General features: G+C 45.9%; 2 protein-coding genes across 2 annotated transcripts; both read left to right on the plus strand.

Moving 5' to 3' along the window:
* Positions 1-1,373, plus strand: LOC109768363 (uncharacterized). The gene has a single exon (XM_020327093.3). It carries the CDS (start codon positions 1-3, stop codon positions 1,309-1,311), a length of 1,311 nt encoding a protein of 436 aa, XP_020182682.1. The 3' UTR covers positions 1,312-1,373.
* A 7,953-nt stretch (positions 1,374-9,326) lies between these two features.
* Positions 9,327-12,672, plus strand: LOC109768358 (proteasome subunit beta type-3). Its single transcript, XM_020327087.4, has 7 exons — positions 9,327-9,533; positions 9,623-9,804; positions 9,902-10,009; positions 11,022-11,111; positions 11,842-11,926; positions 12,155-12,249; positions 12,471-12,672. The coding sequence occupies exons 1-7, from the start codon at positions 9,528-9,530 to the stop codon at positions 12,517-12,519; spliced, it is 615 nt and encodes a 204-aa protein (XP_020182676.1). The 5' UTR covers positions 9,327-9,527; the 3' UTR covers positions 12,520-12,672.
* Positions 12,673-20,308: the final 7,636 nt, after the last annotated feature.

Genomic DNA, 20,308 nt, shown 5'->3' on the forward strand with positions numbered 1-20,308 from the left:
ATGGACTCCATCCCCATCCCGGACGTCCTCTTGGAGGAGATCTTTCTCCGCCTGCCCGCCCCGGACACGCTCGTCCGCGCCTCTGCCACCTGCACCACCTTCTGCCGCGTCATCAAAGGTCGCGCCTTCCGCCGCCGCTTCCACGCGCTACACCGGCCTCCCCTCCTTGGCTTCATGGACGCCGCCGGATTCCACCCTGCCGAGGCACCGCACCCCTCCGCCCCGCTCGCCGGCGCCCTCACCCCCTGCGCTGCCGATTTCTCCTTCGTCCCGGCCGTTGTTTCTTCATCCTCTTACTACAAGAAAGATGACGGGAAAGGCCCCCGCTGGCGCCCCCGCGACGTCCGTGGCGGCCGCGTCCTCCTAGACTGGATCTCCCTCCACCCCCGCTTCATCAAGAGCTGGAGCTATCACTACGGCTCCGACATAAGCATCCTCGTGGACATCAGCGACGTCCTTGGGAGGGGACCCCACCACACGTGGACCAAACGGGACATGTGCAACGCCGCTGACTTCCACCTCGCTGTCTGCGATCCGCTGTCCCGCGGATTCATGCTGCTTCCAACAATACCCGAGGACCTCGCCGCCCTGCCGCAAGACCGCCTTGGGGCATTCGAGCCCGTGCTCGCTCCGGCAACCGGCGACGAGCCCTTCAAGGTGATATGTGTGGCAAGATACGAGACAAAGCTCGTCATCTTTGTGTTCCCGTCCACAACTATGCAATGGTGTATGGTTGAGTCCCCTGTCGTCCCTTCTTGGCACGTCATGTCCTGTTTTGACTGCGTGGGCAGCTGCTTCTACTGGACAGACCGTTATGACTGGACTGACCATTTGATGGTGCTGGACACACGTACTTTGAGGTTTTCAACTGTCAATTTTCTCACTGGCTACCATATGGAGCTCAGAGATGCTGACCTGAGCATTGGTCATGATTGGCGTCCGAATGCAGTTGTTGTGGGTAGTGAAGGAGCCATTGAGATGTTTTCTCTTGTCCCTCAGCACGGGTCCTTTGCTCTCCATCATACCTCTCTGCAGCCTGGGCAGGATAGTACTCATGAATGGAAGCTGGAGAAGATCGTACAGCTACCTAGGCAGGGTCATGGCTATTCCATTTCCACAGTGGGTGCGGCCGAGGGATTCTTGTTCTTCCAAGACATTCCTGCTGGCCATGAGCTTGAGAATTTTGATTGTTATTCAATGGAGGTCAAAACATATGAGATTATCAAGGTCTGTACAAAGGATTTCTTTGACAGTGCACGAGCTCATCCCTACTTTAGCTTCCCACCGGTGTTATCGGAACCAACTGTTTGATCAACTGGTAAGCCTAATTATTTTATTTTATGTTGCCATTGGGTCCACGCTGTACTTGTTCTACTCACATGATTATGTAGAAAGCTAATTATTCGTTCTATTGGGCTTGATTACCTTGTCAAACTAGTTTGGAGATGTCGCTAATCCACGGTTTGTCTCTGCATGCTTGTTTAATAATTGTATGTGATTGAGAAGGTTAATGAAAATAAAGAAAATCGCATACTCCTTCATTTTCATGATGTAGTGCATACAAATTTTCTACAAGTCAAACTTTACAAATTCTGACCAAAAGTTTATAAATAGAACTATTTATATCTACAATACCTAATATATACAATATGAAAGTATGTATTTTGATGTAGTATATAATGATATGTATTTGGATTTTAGATGTATATGTTTTCTCTACAAACTTAGTCAAAGTTTGTAAAGTTTGACTTTAAAAAAAATCTATACGCATTACATTGTGGAACGGATGGAGTACGATTTTGGAATCTAATTCTTATCGCTCCATATCTTACGATAGAAAATGGCTTTCACGCTTGCACCTTCATATGGCACATCTTTAGTCGTACTTAGCACTAACATATCATTCATTCAATTGAATGATGATGTTCAAGACAAGAATGTTGCATAAGCAGTAATTTGATGTATGCAGGTGTTGAGTCTTCTATTTATGAGTACCATTTACGAATAAGCAGCTTCTGCGCCTCTATTCTTAAGGTGTATAATATACGTCGAAATTTAGCACATGCCTCCTTCCAAAGGAAAATGGGGAGTAGTAAAGATTCCTGTTGCACCAACTACAGTTTATTCAAATTTCTTACCGTATACATGTATGCAGATCTGAAGTCACTCGCTACTTGCTCATTGGTCTTGCTTTGGGCCATACATGGAGTTGGATGGCGGATGTTCAGGATGGCGGAGATGTAGTTTGATATGTCTGTATTAAGCAAGATGTTTGTGTTGGAAGATTGGCCGATTGTGCTGACTTTGGTTATGTTAGTCTAGATGGTTTGTCGGTAATTGGGAGTACTAGAGTTTCTCTGTATGAGTGGATGTGTTGGTTAATTTCTTATATTAAAATGCTTGTGATGAGTTCATCTGTAATGCCTGCCAAATTCTGGATGAGCTGCTGTAGTTCAGTTTCTTGAGCACTGAATATGGATGTTTTTGTTAGCACTGTGCAAAACTACAATAGCCTGATGCATACAACCTGATGTTTTTGTTCTTTGGGCGAAGCGCGGCGGCTAGCGGCATGCGAGAATGCTCAAGGAAGCCCCGGCGAGTCATGGAAACTGCAGAATGCTCAAGGAAGCCCCGGCAAGTCATGGAAACTGCAGAGTCGAGTGTCGCCTCAATGTGTGCGTGCGCGTTGATGGATTGTGTGATGCCCAGCCGATAGACGATGGTGGATGCCTAGGGATAACTGCAAATTCTCATGAAGCAACCTCAACCATTTAATAGAGGCGAAGATGTTCTGTCTTTTGATGAGATGATAATTGTTGTTTTGTGTGGAGGTTGACTTTGATGATGCGACTACAGATGTGCAAAGACATCGCGCCTTAGCAATCGCTAAACCAACTCCGAGAGGTTATTTAGCACGATCAACCTGACTACGAGGGTCTATTTGGTCGTTGGACACAAACGAAGGACGCACAAACCGACCCTCACCCTCCTCCGTCCTGGAGGCCCATTTATATTTTTCTTTATTTTCTAGCCTTCAATAGGTGCATGAGGTAGGATTTGAACTACATACCTCTTCGTTTACTTCCACCCGTTGTAACCAACTGGGACAACTCACTTGTTGTACTTAGTTACTTCTTTTATCCTTCTTGTTGTGCATCTTCTCATTCCATTTTTTTTCCTTTTTTTCTTCCGTTTATTTGCTTTTTATTTCATAATTTTTTCCTTTTATCTTTTCTTTTTCATTTGCTTAAATTCGTCAAAGTTTTCCAAAATTCGTGACTTATTTTTGAATAAGTGAACTTTTCTAAATAAATAAATGTTTTCACTTTCACAAACTTTTTTCAAATTGTCAAATTCATGAAAATTTTAAAATTGATGAACTTTTTTTAATTTCATGAACTTTTTCAAATCTGTGAATTTTTTTATCAAATCCACAAAAAAGTCAAATCGATGAATTTTTTCCAAATTCGCAAACTTGTTGTCACATTCATGTACTTTTTTCAAATTAATGAACTTTTTTAAACCTGTGAACTTTTCTTTAATTCATTAATATCATTTTGAATTGTAGAAACTGGCAACCGTGTAACTAGACTGCCGAAGTGGGACTAAAACCACGAACGGCACATAGTGCTTCCTAGAGGTACTTACATGCAGACTGCAACAAAAGTGCCAAAACAAGTGTATACCTCGCATGCAAGTGATCAGCTTGGCCAATGGAATTGACGTCCCTGCCGCATGCGTGTTGGTTGTTACATGTGGCAGATAACTACAATAGCAACAAAAAAAAATGGTTTTCTTGGGTTTGCTATCGGTTCGGTCTTCGCCTCTTAGGTTTGTCAGTTTTTATGCCCACCTCTAGCTCCAAGGTTGAAAAAAGTTCACAAAATTGAAAAAGTTCATCGATTTGAAAAAAAAAAAGTTCGTGAAATTGAAAAGTTCAACGATTTGAAAAAAAAGTTCATGAATTTGGAAAAAAATCATGAATTAATACTTTTTTCATAGGAGAGTGCCTGATTGGGTCGGTCCATTGTGGCGTGCGGAAACAAGAAAAAATATAAAAATATATTTTTAAGTACATGTTAAATTATGAATTTTAATACCTTTTCCCTCAAACATTGCATGAATGCATACCATGGTTATGCCCACCTGAAGGCAAAAGTTGAGCTCATTTCATGAATGTCCAAAAAAACTAGCAAGTCCAATGGGGGGTGTTCGAGTAGGCCATAATGCTCCATCTTAGAGCATGCTATTTCGCGGCATCCTTTAAATGGCACTAATTTTTTCCATGGCCTTGTATGACCAATTCAAGGCACCATACCAAGTTGTTTGACTTCTCAACAATTCTTGTATTTTCAGGAGTTTTCTCGGTGAAAAATGGCCGATAATCGTCGGACGTTGCACAACTTGCATGCGTTGTCGAAATTCGTTCAAACCTCACATGGATACCTATGATGTGCATGCCCACCTACTGGAAAATTTTGGGGTCATTTCATGCATGTCCAAAAATAGACCATGTTCAACGGAGGGTGTTCGGGTGCTAAAAGGCTCCGTTTGATAGCACGGTTTTTTTCAGCATCCATCAAATGACCCCAAATTTGATGTGCTTATGTGACCAATTGAAGGCACCATGCCAAGTTGTTTTGATTTTTTGACAAATTTTGCATTTTTCAGGAGTTTTCTTGGTCAAAAAAGGCCGATAAATGATCGGGCGTGTCGCAACTTGCATAGTGTGTCGAAAGTCATTCAAACCTGCCATGGATGCTTACCATGGCCATGCCCACCTGCTTGCAAAAGTTGGGGTCACTTGAAAGATGTCCAAATATAGACCATGATCAATGGAGAGTGTTTGGGTTGGCGAAAAGGCTACCTCTGAGAGCACGTTGTTTCTCGATGTCCTTCAAATGGACCCAAAAAGTTTTCACCAGCTTCTACGACTAATTAAAGGCACCATGCCAAGTTATTTGAGTTTTCGACAATTGTTGCATTTTCTGGAGTTTTCACGATGAAAATGCCCGGACGTGACGCAACCTGCATATAGTGTCAGAATTCGTTCAAACCCGGAATGGATGTCTACCATTGTCATGCCAACCTACTGGAAAAGTTTGGGTTATTTCATGCATGTCCAAAAATAGACCATGTTCAATGGCTGATATTTGGGTAGGCCATAAGGGTTCGTTTGAGGGCATGTTTTTTGGCATCCGCCTAATGACCCCAATTGTTCCATGAGCTTATATGACCAATTTAAGGCACCATGCCAATTGGTTTTGGTTTTCGACAAATTTTCCATTTACTGGAGTTTTCTCGATAAAAAAGGCGGCTAAATGATCGGACGTGTCACAACTTTCATGTCGTGTTGGAAATCGTCCAAACCTGGCATTGATTCCTACCATGGGCATGCCCACCTGCTTGCAAAAGTTTGGGTCATTTTAATAATGTCCAAAACTAGACAATGTTCAACGGAGGGTGTCTGGGTAGGGCCAGTAGACTCTGTCTGACAACACATTGTTTCTTGACATCCTTGAAATGGCCCCAAATTTGGTTCATGATCTTCTATGGCCAATTCATGGCACCATGCCAATTTGTTTTGGTTTTGCATAAACTTTCAATTTTCCAGAGTTTTCTCCGTTAAAAAAGACCGATAAATGGTCGGACGTGTCACAACCTGCATATAGTGTCGGAAATCGTTTAAACCTAGCATCCGTCAAATGACCCCAAAATTTCCCACCAATTTCTATGACCAATTCAAGGAATCATTCCAAGTTGTTCGAGTTTTCGACAATTCTTACGTTTTCTGGAGTTTCCTACCATGGATGCCTCATATGTGTGTGCCAGGCTACTGCAAGAATTGAGGTCAATTATCCGTAATCCAAGAAAAACACCAGTTTAGAGCAGTGTGCTAGACTACGCTAGACAGGTGCGTCCATGAGCATGTAGTTTTTTCTTATTTAAATGCGTATATTATTTGCAATTTCCATCATTATCAATCAACACGAACATTTCCTTATATCATAACCATTCCTCAAAATTTGTAAACAAGTTTGTAATTTTCAGTTGTGTATGAAAACTTAAAAAATTTGAACAGTTTTTTCCAAAAATGTTAACAAATTCCCAACAATTGATATTGAACAAAAATTGCAAACCACGTACTTTTTTAAAAAATTATCAAATTTTTAAACACAAACATTTCTTATTTTTGTGAACAAAAAAATTCAAAAATAGGCACTTTATTGAACAGTTTTTATAGTTGTAACAATAACTGAAAACAAGAAGATGTTTTGGTATTCCAAACGATTTTCTAAATTTTTAACAGGTTTCAAAATGAATAATAAAGTTCAAAAATAAGAGAAATGAACTAACAAAAAAAATAAAAAAATAGAACAGAAAAAAATGCTTAGCCCTTGGCCCAACTAGGGGACCGCATTGCTCCCATCGGGCGCCTGTTGGGCTGGCCCAAGTGTTCGCATATTTGAAAAAGTTCATCAATTTTGAAATACAAATGTTCATGACCTTTTTAGAAAAATTGCAGGATTTTATTTTTTTATAAAATTTTAAAAAGGTTTGCTGATTTGAGAAAATTTGCATTTGTGAAAAAAATTCAGGAATTTGAAAAAAAAAATTCACATATTTAAGAAAATTTTCACGAGTTTGAAAATTTCACAGATTAAGGAAAAAAGTTCAGGATTTTATAAACAGCTCACAAATTTCGAAAAAGAAAAGTAAAAATGAAAAAAAGTGAAAGAAAGAGAACATATAACAGAAGGAAAAGCAGAGAAACAATGACCAAAAAAAAAAAACAACCTCCCGTTGGTTAGTGTTAGTTAGTGTTATAGTTTCCCTATTTGAAAAAAGAAGGTTAGTCCAGTTGGTTACTGCGGTTGTACCAAGTGTACATGTGTTGGGTTTGAATCATGTCGGGCACTCATTTTTTTGAAGGTTTTACAGAAGAGGGCCAAGGCGGTATGTACACAGGCCTCGTATCGTGCTCGACGCAGGTGACATACTTCTAAAAGAGACCATCGTACCCTTTATTATGAAGAGGTATGGAGAGATCTCCTCCGTTAATGTGTTTGGGTGTGGGGGGGGGGGGGGTGTACCTAAGCAGAAGTGTTTTGGAGGGCTGGCTCTTCATGATGCAAAGAGATGATATACTACAGCCTGTTGCAACTTGCAAGCAAACATGAATTTCTCATTAAATTTCAGACTACCAGGTTTCATACGGATGTTCTCAAATTTGAGTTGAGACTTGAGGGCATCAGATTTTCTATCAGTATGTGACAAAATCTAGAAACCTACTTCTACATGTTTAAAAGGTTGCAAACAGGAGCTATAAAAAGCCACTATTCAACAAATTTGCCAGCTATTCTAACAAATCAATCGACTTTTATTTGCAAAAAAAAAAATCAATCAATTTCCACTGACTGTTCTAGCAAACAAATCACTGGAAAAAAGAGCATCTTCTCTGTGTTTTACGACACGATTTAAACAAACATTGTCTTTACCCCTCAATAAATCCCAATGTGGTATACTACACAACCTAACATCCATGGCAAAGTGAGTCGAGATCCTGCATGCGCCTACGTCATGGTAGTATCGGCAGTAGGTCGCGACTGGGATGCGTGAGCCCGAGCTTCTGGCGCTCTCTCCAACACCTTGAGCAGGTGTGCTTCCATGTTCCTATTATATGTCGTCATTGATAATAGAGATGTACCATTCCCCAAAACATTCGTTTTATTTTATACTCCAAGTAAAAAAAAACTAATGTACACATAATTTAGAGGCGCGTCTTAAATAGATTGCAGAGCATAAATAGCTTTCGTGTTCAAGGAACCTTGTGTTACTTTTCATGGATGAGATGAATCACATGGACCTCAGCTATGCCACTCTCAAGTTAGCCAAGACATGGTATGACTTACATCAATTGTGTTTTTGTAGATTTCATTCAGCAAATCCACTTGCATGTTGTTACTTTCCACCATTGGTGGATCTATATATTCTTGCACCAACTCCATGACATGATTGTCCGTTGAAAGAGGTTCATTCCCCATGTTTGGGATGACCCGTAGTCGTGACCTTGCAGCGTAGGTGGTGCCCTTCTCGTGGTAGTATGGCTACTCGCAACATCCATGATGCTTAGCGGCAGCTCGTGGCGTATCCCAACCTTGTAGTGCTGGCCCAACGAGCAGGAGGGGAAGCGGGTGCCGTGGGCCTAAGATGGTGAGAGAGGGATGACGCAGAGGAGAAACCGGATGAATGGCCTGGAGAGAAGGAGAACAGTTACAAGGTGGAGCGATGTGTGGGCCCCCACAGTGGCACGCGCGGTCGGTTACGCGATCTCAATCATTTTCGGAAAGGTTATTTGCAACACAAAAGAACTTTTTGAAATAATAACCTACAAAACTGGGTCATACACCCAAGTCCATCAATTAGTCGCAAAGCCGCACCCGAGTTGAACAGGAAGGACAAAAGCCGCATCGATGACAGGCGGAATGGTACGCCTATCGCGATCCATACCTTTGCCCCGCAACCACACCATTGATAAAACATAGCGCCACACTGGAGAAGGAAAGAGAACAGGCGCCGCCCACCCGTCGCAACATGTTGGAAGTGAGAAGACACAACCACAACCGTGCAGGGGCCCTGCGAGGGAGGGGCACACATCTCGCCCGCTGCACCCCACAATGAAGTTGCCTACTCGCCCGCCGCAGGGGTAACCCCCTTTTCTGATTCCTCACCATGCCCACAAAGACACGTTTCCTGGCAAGTGGGGCGGCACGAAGGAAAAATATAGCGACCAAAGGTCGACGAAGATGGCCACATGCACCCCAGATCCCCAAGGCACAAGAAAGCTCCGTAGACCCCCCGACTGCTAACCAAACGGATCCACTAGTGGGCAAATTTACCCAACGCACGACCTGGTCGAAATTGATCGAGGGCAGCCAGGCAAATCGATCGCTCCTACGAGCTCCAACCCGTGAGAGCTTAGTAATTTAAACAAAGAGAAATTGGTCACTAACTAGGCCCATATATTGATCCATGCACTTCAAGGCCTGTGTCGACCACCGTTGCCGCAAACAATCTCCCAGGGCATTCTATCGAGAGAGGCAGAGAGGAATTGGTGGAGACGAGCTGCCTTATGATCCGGCTGCTAGGCAACGAATTTTAGAGGAGGGGGAAATAATTCTCCCCTCCCAAGGGAATTGGAGAGTTTTTTTTTTTTTTTTGAGGGTGGGAATTGGAGAGAATTGGTGGCATTCTAACTCGCAAGGAAGTTGATCCTCTTCGAACCCCTTAAATCCAAGTAAGATGAGGTCGGTCGGTCCATCGGTCGCAAGCCGCACCCGGGTCGAACAGCAGGGGACTCCGGTCCGGCGGCACCGAACCGAACGCCTCTTCTTCATCTTGCTCCGCAAGAAGCCCACCCCGGCCGCATAAGCCCACTTCCCCCGACCAGCAGCGGCGGCGACCCCCTCCCCTCCTCCTCCTTCCCCCAATCGAACTCGGCGGCCCCCGTTCCGGCGACTCCGGCCATGTCGGTGAGTACCCCTGACCTCCCCCGTGCCGCCTCCTTTCAGATCTCGATTCGCCCCCCGTCTGACGGCCCGCTCCCCTCGCCCCCGCGCAGATCTTCGAGTACAACGGCTCCGCGGTGGTGGCGATGGTGGGGAAGAACTGCTTCGCCATCGCCAGCGACCGCCGCCTCGGCGTGCAGCTGCAGACCGTCGCCACCGACTTCCAGCGGGTCTTCAAGATCCACGGCAAGCTCTACATCGGCCTCTCCGGCCTCGCCTCCGACGCCCAGACGCTGTGAGCCGCTCCCCAGATCCCCCCGCCCTCTCGCCTCTGCTCGATTTGTCTTGCTTAGGGTTTGTTTGTTTGCTTGTTTGTTGGCGTCGGCGCGCAGGTACCAGCGGCTCGTGTTCAAGCACAAGCTGTACCAGCTGCGGGAGGAGCGCGACATGAAGCCCGAGACCTTCGCCAGCCTCGTCTCCTCCATGCTCTACGAGAAGAGGTGAGGGTTATTACCACTAGTGCGACCACAGCCCGAATTTTATCGAATTATTATTCACTTGTGCAGAAAGATGAAAATTTGGACATGTTAACTGTAGTGTTATATGTTGGTGTAGCAATTTGTTCCAGGCTTCATTTATTCTTAGGTCGCTTATAAGACCTTTGGTATACAAACTGTAGAGTGATTAGAGGCAGCTAGTTTTATGACAGCATAGACATTGGCAATAAGTAGCATCACCATATAGCTTATGCTTAGTCTAATGTTTACGACCTGTATGAACATATAGGCGTATACTAAGAAGTAAGAACACAATTGCAAAGCAGGCGCCATTACCTTGACTATCAAGTGATTCATTTTGTGCCAGATATATATAAATCTCCGCAGGGTTTATAGCTTGCAAATTTGCTCAAAAGTACTATCCAGTATTTTACAGTGTAGTGACCTTTTGGAGGGTGTAGTACTACTTGTACTTAAGAGCTACATGTGGATATGCAATGATGTAGTACATGTACATTTTAGACTCCCCCCCTTTGTCCTTTTCCACTAAAGAGCTAATTAGGATACTTTTAACATGTTAGTTATTAACCTGCAATATATACAAATGTTACTTTTTCTTATTAAGAATCCAGGGGTAGGATGTTAGCTGAGCATCAATAAAATTTATAGATAGCTTACAAAGTAAATCTGGACACTTCTGGAACTAGAACCATAAGTCCAGAGCTTCCTTTTTCCAACAGTGAAAATCCTGGTGTTTAGCTGGCCAATTGTGTTAGATATAAACCACAATTTCTGATTGATAAGCATGATTCTTTAATGTTTCTACCTATGCAGTAATTACGACTTCTGGCATCGTGATAGTTAGCCTTTGCATATAGTAGTGAGCTCAGTCGTTGGCCTTTCATACTAATATTGACCTATGTCTTATCTATGCTAAACCGTGTGTCTTCATTATATATGATTTGATAACGGAGAGAGGTTAATCTAACTTTTTTGTGCTAATGAAACACTCCAGATTTGGGCCGTATTTCTGCCAGCCAATTATTGCTGGACTTGGACAGGATGACGAGCCATTTATTTGTACCATGGACTGCATTGGTGCAAAGTAAGTATCAGTTTCTTTTGTGTGTGTATGCTTTTGCCTTCTGCACATATGTTTTCCATGTATTTCATACACATGGTATTCTGGTTGATTATCTGCTTCTCATTGCTACCGTTTACTTTGTTGAGTACTATGCCTGGTTTGGTTCATGGGGTAAGGGAAAGTTTCCTTTACAATTTTTTAAATTATATATAGGTTCTTCAACTTTGCCAAAAGTGACCTGACTTAGGAAAATCAGTAAATCATCAACAAATTGGCTCATATGACTAACCATGACAGGAGGTTATTTTGCTTCTATCTCCAAAGTGAAAAACCTGATTTTTAAAGCACATAGAGGATTTGATTTGTATACCCACATGAGTAGTAACATGGCTAATTTCTTCTGGGAATTTTTGTTGAGCATATCACTACCCAGAATATTGCTTATTTGACTCACCAACCAATACCACACAATTGACACAATCTCTCTGTCCCATATAATTGGTATGCTAGGCAGTGGTAAACTCCCTTCAGCTGTTTCTTTACTAAAGCTGGCAATCATTTCCCCTTCTCATTCGTACGTTTCTTAGCCATATTGAAACGAGACCCTGGTACTTTTCATCTGTTTCATAGAGTACATCACTTAATTATGCTTTCCGCTGGGTATCACTATGGTTTGTAGATGTCGTTATGCCTTCCACACTCATCTAGTCATCTTCTTGCAAGCTAATTGTGGATATTTATTCATATGCAGGGAACTTGCTAAGGATTTTGTTGTCTCAGGGACAGCATCAGAATCTCTGTATGGTGCTTGTGAATCCATGTACAAACCGAACATGGTACGCATTTGTATTGCCAATTTTAGCCAGTGCAACATGCTTTATTTACTTGTTCTTGTGAGATGAAATCGTGGGATACATCAAAGTCACATTTCTCTTGTGGGGCTGCTATATTTTATACTGTTCCTTCGGTTACCATTGCCTTGTACTTTAGGCTGCAAACTTTTCTACCATCATTTCGTGTGATATAGAAGTGACCTGACACAACCTTATTTTCCATGGCAAAAGGAACCCGAGGAACTCTTCGAGACCATATCACAAGCCCTGTTGTCGTCAGTTGATCGCGATTGCCTCAGTGGGTGGGGAGGCTATGTTCTAATTGTGTAAGTTCACTACTCACCTCTGTTACCGGCTCATAGTTTGACCCTTGTATTGTTGATGGGGCACCCGCCTTGTCTGGAAATAAATCAGTACGTAGAAAACAATAAAGAATGCATGGATAGAAAGCTTGAAGCTGTATTGCATCCACGCTTAAGCCATTTGACCACTACTGTTAACCGACTGTTGATCTAGTTCCTTGGCATCTTGTCCTTTGGGTTTGCAGGACACCGACCGAAGTTCAAGAGCGAATTCTCAAGGGCAGGATGGACTAGATTATGCATGGCCTAGAATTCGTCAGCCGCTTTCCGATGCTTCTACGCATGCTGTTTCGACATCCCTGTTGTGCCCTGGTTCCGAAGTAACCTTGTACTGTCAAACTGATGATGTTATATTTGCCCGTAGAAAGAACATTTGTTGTCTTCTTATTTCTGCTTTCTATCAATGGTGAGACATCTCTGTCACGTGCTCCGTCGCCCCTTGACGGTGAAACATATGGAATTGTCATTTTCTCTAAGGTTAGGATACCACGCTCATATGCACGCGCCGAGTGCATTGTGCAATTGACCACTGGACTACGTGCTAGAAATATAATACAACATGGGATTGCACGGCAAAAGTGTATCCTGAAATCTAAAAAGTGTGTACGCACTATTTGATGGAACCGAGCAGCTCTCACACAAGCATGCAAGCAGTTTTGTGGTTCAAATTTTGTCTTTATGACATGTACTAATTGGAAGGTCAACACATCTAGAGCATCTCCAGCCGCGTCCCCAATAGCCCCCCCCCCCCCCCCCTCTCAGGAGCTTGTTTTTCGCCAGTTTGGGCCAAAACTGGCGCTGGTGGACCTAGGCCGAACCCAGCACGCCAGGGCAATCGATTTTGGCGCGAACGAACTGCGGGCCCACTCCGTCAGCGACCCCCCGCCTCGTCGTCCTCACAACGCGTCGGTTTCCTGCGGGGAATCAATGCAAAGGCTGCCGCCGGTCAGCCTTTCATTGATTCCTCACGGGCGGCACGGCACGGCGACGCACCCCCTCTCGCCACGCGTACACACGACGCCCACACCCCCCCTCTGCTATATAAGCAGCGCCTCCCCTCGCCTGTGGCCGCACCCCGCCCACAGCCTTCGAGCTCTTCCTCTCTCTCCTCTCTCTTCCCGTGCGCCGCTCCCCTCTCTCCTCGTGCCCAGCCGCGACGATGGGCGAGAGGTTCCCCGGCGATGTGGCGGCGGCCAATGGCTTCAGCCGCCGCTCGTTGCACGAGTGGGGAGCCTACTTGCTGTTCGAGGCCAACGTCCCGACGCCTCCCGACATGCGCGCGCCGGGGCGGTGGAAGCTCAGCGCCGGTGGCGTCCCCATTCCCCCGCTGCCCGACATCACCGCACGCGCCGACTACTTCGCCGACGAGGTCGACCACGTGCGGGCGTCGCCGACGGAGGAGCAGCGGGCCCTCCCGCAGTACGCCGCCGGCAACCACAAGGCGTGGGCGGCGTACTTCCGGCGCCGGCAGGCGGATCGGCTGGGCTCCACCAACAACGCGCCGGTGGTGCGGGGGACCAAGAACAGCGATGGCCACCTCCTGTGGTGGGGCGCCACCGGCCGCACGCTCCACGACGTCCTCCAGCACCTCGAGGGCGGCGCCGGCAGGCGGATCGGCTGGGCTCCACCAACAACGCGCCGGTGGTGCGGGGGACCAAGAACAGCGATGGCCACCTCCTGTGGTGGGGCGCCACCGGCCACACGCTCCATGACGTCCTCCGTTGAGGTACCCTGCCGCCCCGTTCCCCCGCCGGAGCGGCGGCCAAAGGATGCCGAGGAGGCCCGGCTCCTCTTCTTCCTCCTCCCGCTCCTCCTCCCACTCCTCCAGGTCGTTGGCGCTGTTCAGCGTCAAGGCCGAGCCAGCGGAGACGCCGCTCGACCGGCGCACCCGCAGCGCCGGCATCGTCATCAACGAGGGCCGGCGCGCGTCCTCCTCGGCTCCTCCCCGCTTCGTCAAGCCGAAGACGGAGCCGAGGCTCTCCGCCGTGAAGACAGAGCCAGGTCTCGCCGGCGTGAAGACGGAGCCAGGGCTCGATGACGCGGCGGCCTTGAAGTGGGCGCGTGAAGACTGTGCGCGCACGGAGCTGGAGCGCCAGCGCCGCGCCCTAGAGCAGTTCGCCGCTCGGCGCCGTGGCCGCGACGAGGGAGGCGTCGTCGTCCTCGACGACGATAGCGCCGCCACTGGTCCACCAGGGCGGCCGCGTGAAGGAGGAGAAGGACGACGAGGACAATGGCCGCGGCGGCGACGGGGGCGACTTCGCCTCTCTCAACGCGTTATTCGGCCTGTAGTCACGGCCTCTTTGTTTTTTTCTATGTATTTTATCTATGTAAAAAACTAATTCAGTTCGCCGAAGTAATGTACTGTTTCGCCGAATATTTGTCCCGTTTGCCGAATTTTAGTCGAATAAATGTTCAAAAAAAATTAAAACAGGCGCCTGGGGCCGACCCTGGGGGCGTCGGCTGGGAACCCGATCGCCCTCAGGCAGATTTTTAGCGCCGGTTCGCCCCCAAAGGCTGGAGATGCTCTTAATTCCATGTCTGTTGGATGTGCATATGCATTTATTCGAGTTTACAAATGTTTAAAAAGTCATATCTTTCAAACCATATGTCAGAGTTCAGATCCGTTTTCACCATTGGAATCCTCGAGACGAGATCTTTGAAACTAGATCCCGGATATGTTTTGAAGAAAAAAAATTGATGCCAACTTTGGTGCTATATGGTGCAACTCTATTACTACATCGTGGAATTTTAGTATAGCATGGTGCAACTTTTTTCAAAACCATTTTGTAAAGCTACATGATCAAAATTCTTATGAGATTTGTAACCTAGCAACCATGACAGCCAATTTTTAGTCATGTGCAACTAGTCTACTACCAGGCCAACTACCTAGTAGTCGATGTGCAACCCTCCCATTCTCTATTCATAGATGATATAGGTTTTCACTACTGTCGTACCATGCCCCACCTACCTTCCAGCTATATGTGCAACTTACTCTATTATTCTAGCTAATTTTATAGTAGTCAATGGGCAACTCCTTCCCCTTCATACTTGTGGATATTTAGTTTTAGTTGGCGGGGGCAATATGCGAACTTGAACATAATCTGCTAGGCAGTTGGTTGGGGCAGCAGATAAAGTTGCACATCTCACCGACATGGATCTTTGGATGGTGAAAAGATGCATATCCATAAGACCATGAGGGCAGAGAAAAGTTGTCTATAGTGAGACCCTAAAGATGCACATCTCACTAGTGGGGTGGGTGGGAAGGGGTGCTAGCAATGAAAACTACACATCCACATGAATGGAGAAAAGTTGCACATCGTCCATTAGGTAGTTGGCCGTGACAGTTTTCGAAGTTACACATCCACTGCTAGTTGACTAAGGTGGCAAACAGTAAAAATTGCACTTCCAACTATAGGGAAAAGGTTGCACATCGACTACTAAGAAGTTGACTGGGACAACAGACGAAATTGCACATCTCAGTGGGTAGTTTGGGGTGAGGTGCCATCAATGAAAATTGCACATCCATGGATAGAGAGAAAGTTGCACATCGACTATTAGGTAGTTGCACATCAACATCTGGGCAGTTGCATAAAATCGAGACAAAATTGCACACAAAGAAGTTTGTCGAAACATACTCATGTGGGATCTAGTTTCGAAGAGCACATCCCGAGGATTTCAACTGTGAAAGCGGATCTAAATTTTGATGTTCGGTTCAAAAGTTATGACTTTTCTAAAATTTTAAAATCCGAATTAAATGCGTTCACAGTTGTTCCCATGTGTGCTTTTCCAATTTTGTTTAAACATGTTGTATGATCTTTGTCTTTTTCTTATTAGGAGGACAAACTATTTCCTAATTTATTTGATTAGGACAAAAGTATACTAAAAAGGAAGGCTGCCATGGAGTGCTACTGAGCCAAGGCCGCTCGGTAGACACGTCCAAAGTGTATCTACTTTTTGTAGGGGTCTAACTCAAGCAAGACACTCCGCTTCCAATCTTGTGGTTATGGGACAAGAAAGGAAGAAGGGATAGCTGAGATCTGAGTTGAGTTCTATAGGCACTAGAAGAGATTGCTGAGAGTTGGGTTGAGTTCTATAGGCATTGGATGACCTGGAAATACCGAGTTGAGTTTGTTACAAGAATGAAGTCGAGTTGTATAGGCCAGACAAAGAATTATCGTCTGGTGTACATTGCATGGTACTCTCCCCTGTCGTGTGACGCTCGCTAATAGACACATGAAAGTTCCATCCATCTGTCCATCATGCTCAAATGGGCCAGAAGACACAAAACATGTCTTGGTGGTAGAAGGTGAAAGAGGTTTGGGACAAGTTAGGATTGTATGAGGTGATTAATAGAGTTTGTGCTATCGATCGGGTGGGAGAGATAGTTCTTGAATGTTATTACTTATGCCAGACCAAGAATTATCTATATTGGGCCTCCAGAACACACATGAATTGATCGTTGTAACAACTTGGTATCTATGGTGGGATAGACGTAAACTGGTTCATGAAGGAAAGTCTCAAGATGCATATCAAACTTCGATGGGGGCTCGTGCTATAACGACGAACTATGTTAATGCACACTCCCCTAAGGCAACTAGTAAAAAAGGGGATGAAGCAGACCTCCTATGGGTTTTGTGAAACTGAATGTCGATGCTTCTTTTGATCATGATCTGCTTAGGGTCACGGCGGGGGCTGTCCTCAGAGATGACAAATGAAGGTTCATTGTTGGCGGAAATTGGAGGATCGATTGGTGTGCCGATGTAATAACATCAGAAGCACTGGCTCTAAGGTTTGGCTTAATCCTTGCACAGAAGGTGGGTTGCAATCGCCTTATAATCAACTCTGATAATATGGAAGTGATTCACACAATGAAAAATGAAGGACGGCATGTGATTTTCCTGTTACTAGGTTTGAGCATTGTAGTAGGGAAGCAAATAAGGCCGCTCATGAATTCGCGAGGCCAGCGAAATTTTCCGATACTAGGGATTGGTGTGAGGAGCCTATGGATGACATTGTATCTTATTGATGATGTAACTGCTATATCTAATTGACGAAGTGTGTTGTTTATTTCAAAAAAAAAGTCGAGTTGTATAGGCTTTAACTTCTTTGCCAGATCCATGTAAATGAGTGTTTGATTGTAGGCAGAAGTGAACGAGTTGCAAGTATTTAGATTTAGGAAAAAATGCACTACTTCCGTCGCCTAGAGGAGGTGACCAGGGCGCGAAACCCTAACCGCCCTGCCTGCCCCTATCCCCCGCTCCCGCCCCTCGTAGCCCCCCTGAGGCCGCTCTTGGACAAAGCCGGGCATCGCCGGTAAAGGGGGCGGCGAGGATCTGGTGCCTCTCAGCTCCTGGCGCAATGGTTAGGAGGGAGGCCATCATGTTGGGTATCGGGAGCCTCTCCTTCATTCTACATCTGGGCGTCGAGGAGGGCCAACATACATGGGCATCCTCCAGGGTGGTGGCCCATATGTGGATCTTTGCCTGGCCGCTCAAGCGGGGAGCTGCCGCTCGGGGATGGGGCAGAGCGTGCTCGGCCCCCGGGAGATAGCTGCGAGCGCTCGGGACCGGCGGCTCGAGGGATGGTGCAGGGCGCGCTCGTTCCCCCACGGGAGTTGGGTGAGAGCACTCAGGACCAGCGGATCATGCGGGCGAGGGGGTGGCGGTGGATCAGGATGTGCCTGGATCTAGCATTCGTATTCCGCCAGCGGCGTGGGCTATGGGCAGCGCAGGCCGGTATCCTACTCCCCCGCCATGGTGGCGATGGTGTCGACATGGTGGAAGCAGCAGTGTGGTGATGGTCCTAGTGCTCTTATCACATCACGGCAAAGATCTGCATGATTGGTCCTCCTCAATCTGGTCGTCGACGTGTTCCGGAACTGCTGCCGGAGATCTTGCCCAAGGATACTGGATTGGATTGATTCTGGTCGTGTGCGTCCATATCAACCCAAGAAGCTCCATGAGGGCGCGGCGCGAAGATATGTTGTTTCTTGGAACCATGGGACATGTCGGTATCTAGATTTGCATGGCCACTAGTAGAAAATAGGGCTTTAGTTCAGGCATGGCAAGCCCATTAGTCCCGGTTTAGTCACAAACCGGGACCCATGGGGGCATTCGTCCCGGTTCGTGAGCCCGGGGGGCCGGCCGGGGCCTCGTGGGCATTGGTCCCGGTTCGTATGGACCCATTTGTCGCGGTTCTAGGCACGAACCGGGACCAATGATCCTCGCTCCTGGCCCACAACCATTGGTCCCGGTTTGTGGCTCGAACCGGGACAGAAGGCTGAGCTTTAGTCCCGGTTTCTACCACGAACCGGGACAAATGAGTTGCCTATATATACCCCATCGCCACAGCAAAGCACTCCACAGTGCTCTGTTTTTTCTGGCCGGCGAGGAGAGGGCATTTGGGTGCTCTAGCTCACCTCCTATGCACATGAGGTGTTCGATGAAATGTCTGAGCCACACTAGTTAATCTTTCTCCTCTCGAAACTCGACCTCCGAGCTCCATTTTCCCCGAGATTTGTCTAGGTTTAGCGGTCCGTCACGTCCCGTCCCCGTCTTCACCGCCGCCGATCGTCCGCGCCGATCTCGTCGCCAGCACCACCGTGGTGAGCCTCTTGTTCTTATCTTCTTTTTGAAAGAAAAAAAATCTTACTTTAGATAGATACTTGTCTAATTTTGTTACTTTTATTATTCCTTCTTATTACATAGTGCGATGGTTTTGGTATCCGCCCCCGTCGGTCCTCGTCCTGTCTATGATTCGGATGTGGTATATATTATCTTTTTATAACTATTTGGTTCATTTATTGTTCATGACAAATATGCCGACCAACGTGACATAGATTTTATTTATCTAGGAGGTGGTTGAACCGGAAATTCCAACCGACCCTATTGTCGAGAGGTTAAATTTAGTTGAAGAAAAAAACAATTACTTGAAGGAAAAAATAAAAAAAAATTGAGGAGGAGAAGATGATATTGGAGTTGCATGTTGCGGATGTCGTCGATGATCACAAGATCAAGATGGATGCAATGCGCTTGAAGATTAGAAAGATTAGAAAATATGCCATTCATACCGAGGCTTGGTATCATTATGCCGTTGGATCAATTGTTACCTTGGTTGCGATTATGATCGCATTTGTTTTCGCATTGAAATGTTTTACATAGTTTCAATGTATGGTTTAATTAATTAGATGCTCTGGAGAGCTACATGTTGTTAGATGAGAACTATGTATGTACTTTGGTTTTAATGTGATGATGAACTTCTATTAATTTGGTCACTTAATTATCTATTCATGATGTTCTGTAATGGTTTTTGACACACTTAATTATATATAATGCACGCAGATGAACCGGCAATGGATGTACAGTGACAGACACACCTCCGAGTACATTAAGGGCGTGCATGATTTTCTCGAAGTGGCTGAGGCAAACAAGCATAATGGTTTTATGTGTTGTCCATGCCCTACATGTGGGAATACGAAGTCTTACTCTGACCGAAAAATCCTTCACACCCACCTGCTTTACAAGGGTTTCATCCCACACTATAATGTTTGGACGAGGCACGGAGAAATAGGGGTTATGATGGAAGACGGCAAAGAAGAAGAGGACGATGACAACTATGTGCCCCCTGAATACGGTGATGCTGCAACGGGGGAAGCTGCTGAAGATCAAGAGGACCAGATGATGTGCCCAATGATGCTGCAAGGGGGAAGCTGCTGAAGATCAAGAGGAACCAGTGCCCGATGATGATGATCTCCGCCGGGTCATTGTCGATGCAAGGACGCAATGCGAAAGTCAAAAGGAGAAGCTGAAGTTCGATCGCATGTTAGAGTGCAAATGGATCGCATGAAAGATGGTATTGTGGTTACATAATGGACATATGGGAACTTGACTACGGGCATGATTTTAAGGTCCCTTTGTTTAAGTGCAAATGGGTCAATCTGTCAGGCGGCAGGGTACAGGTAGACCCACAGTACGGAATGACAACAGTGGATCTGAACACTCTTGGGTACACTGACGAACCGTTC

Source organism: Aegilops tauschii, chromosome 7, assembly GCF_002575655.3.
Source record: "Aegilops tauschii subsp. strangulata cultivar AL8/78 chromosome 7, Aet v6.0, whole genome shotgun sequence".
Lineage (NCBI taxonomy): Eukaryota > Viridiplantae > Streptophyta > Magnoliopsida > Poales > Poaceae > Aegilops > Aegilops tauschii.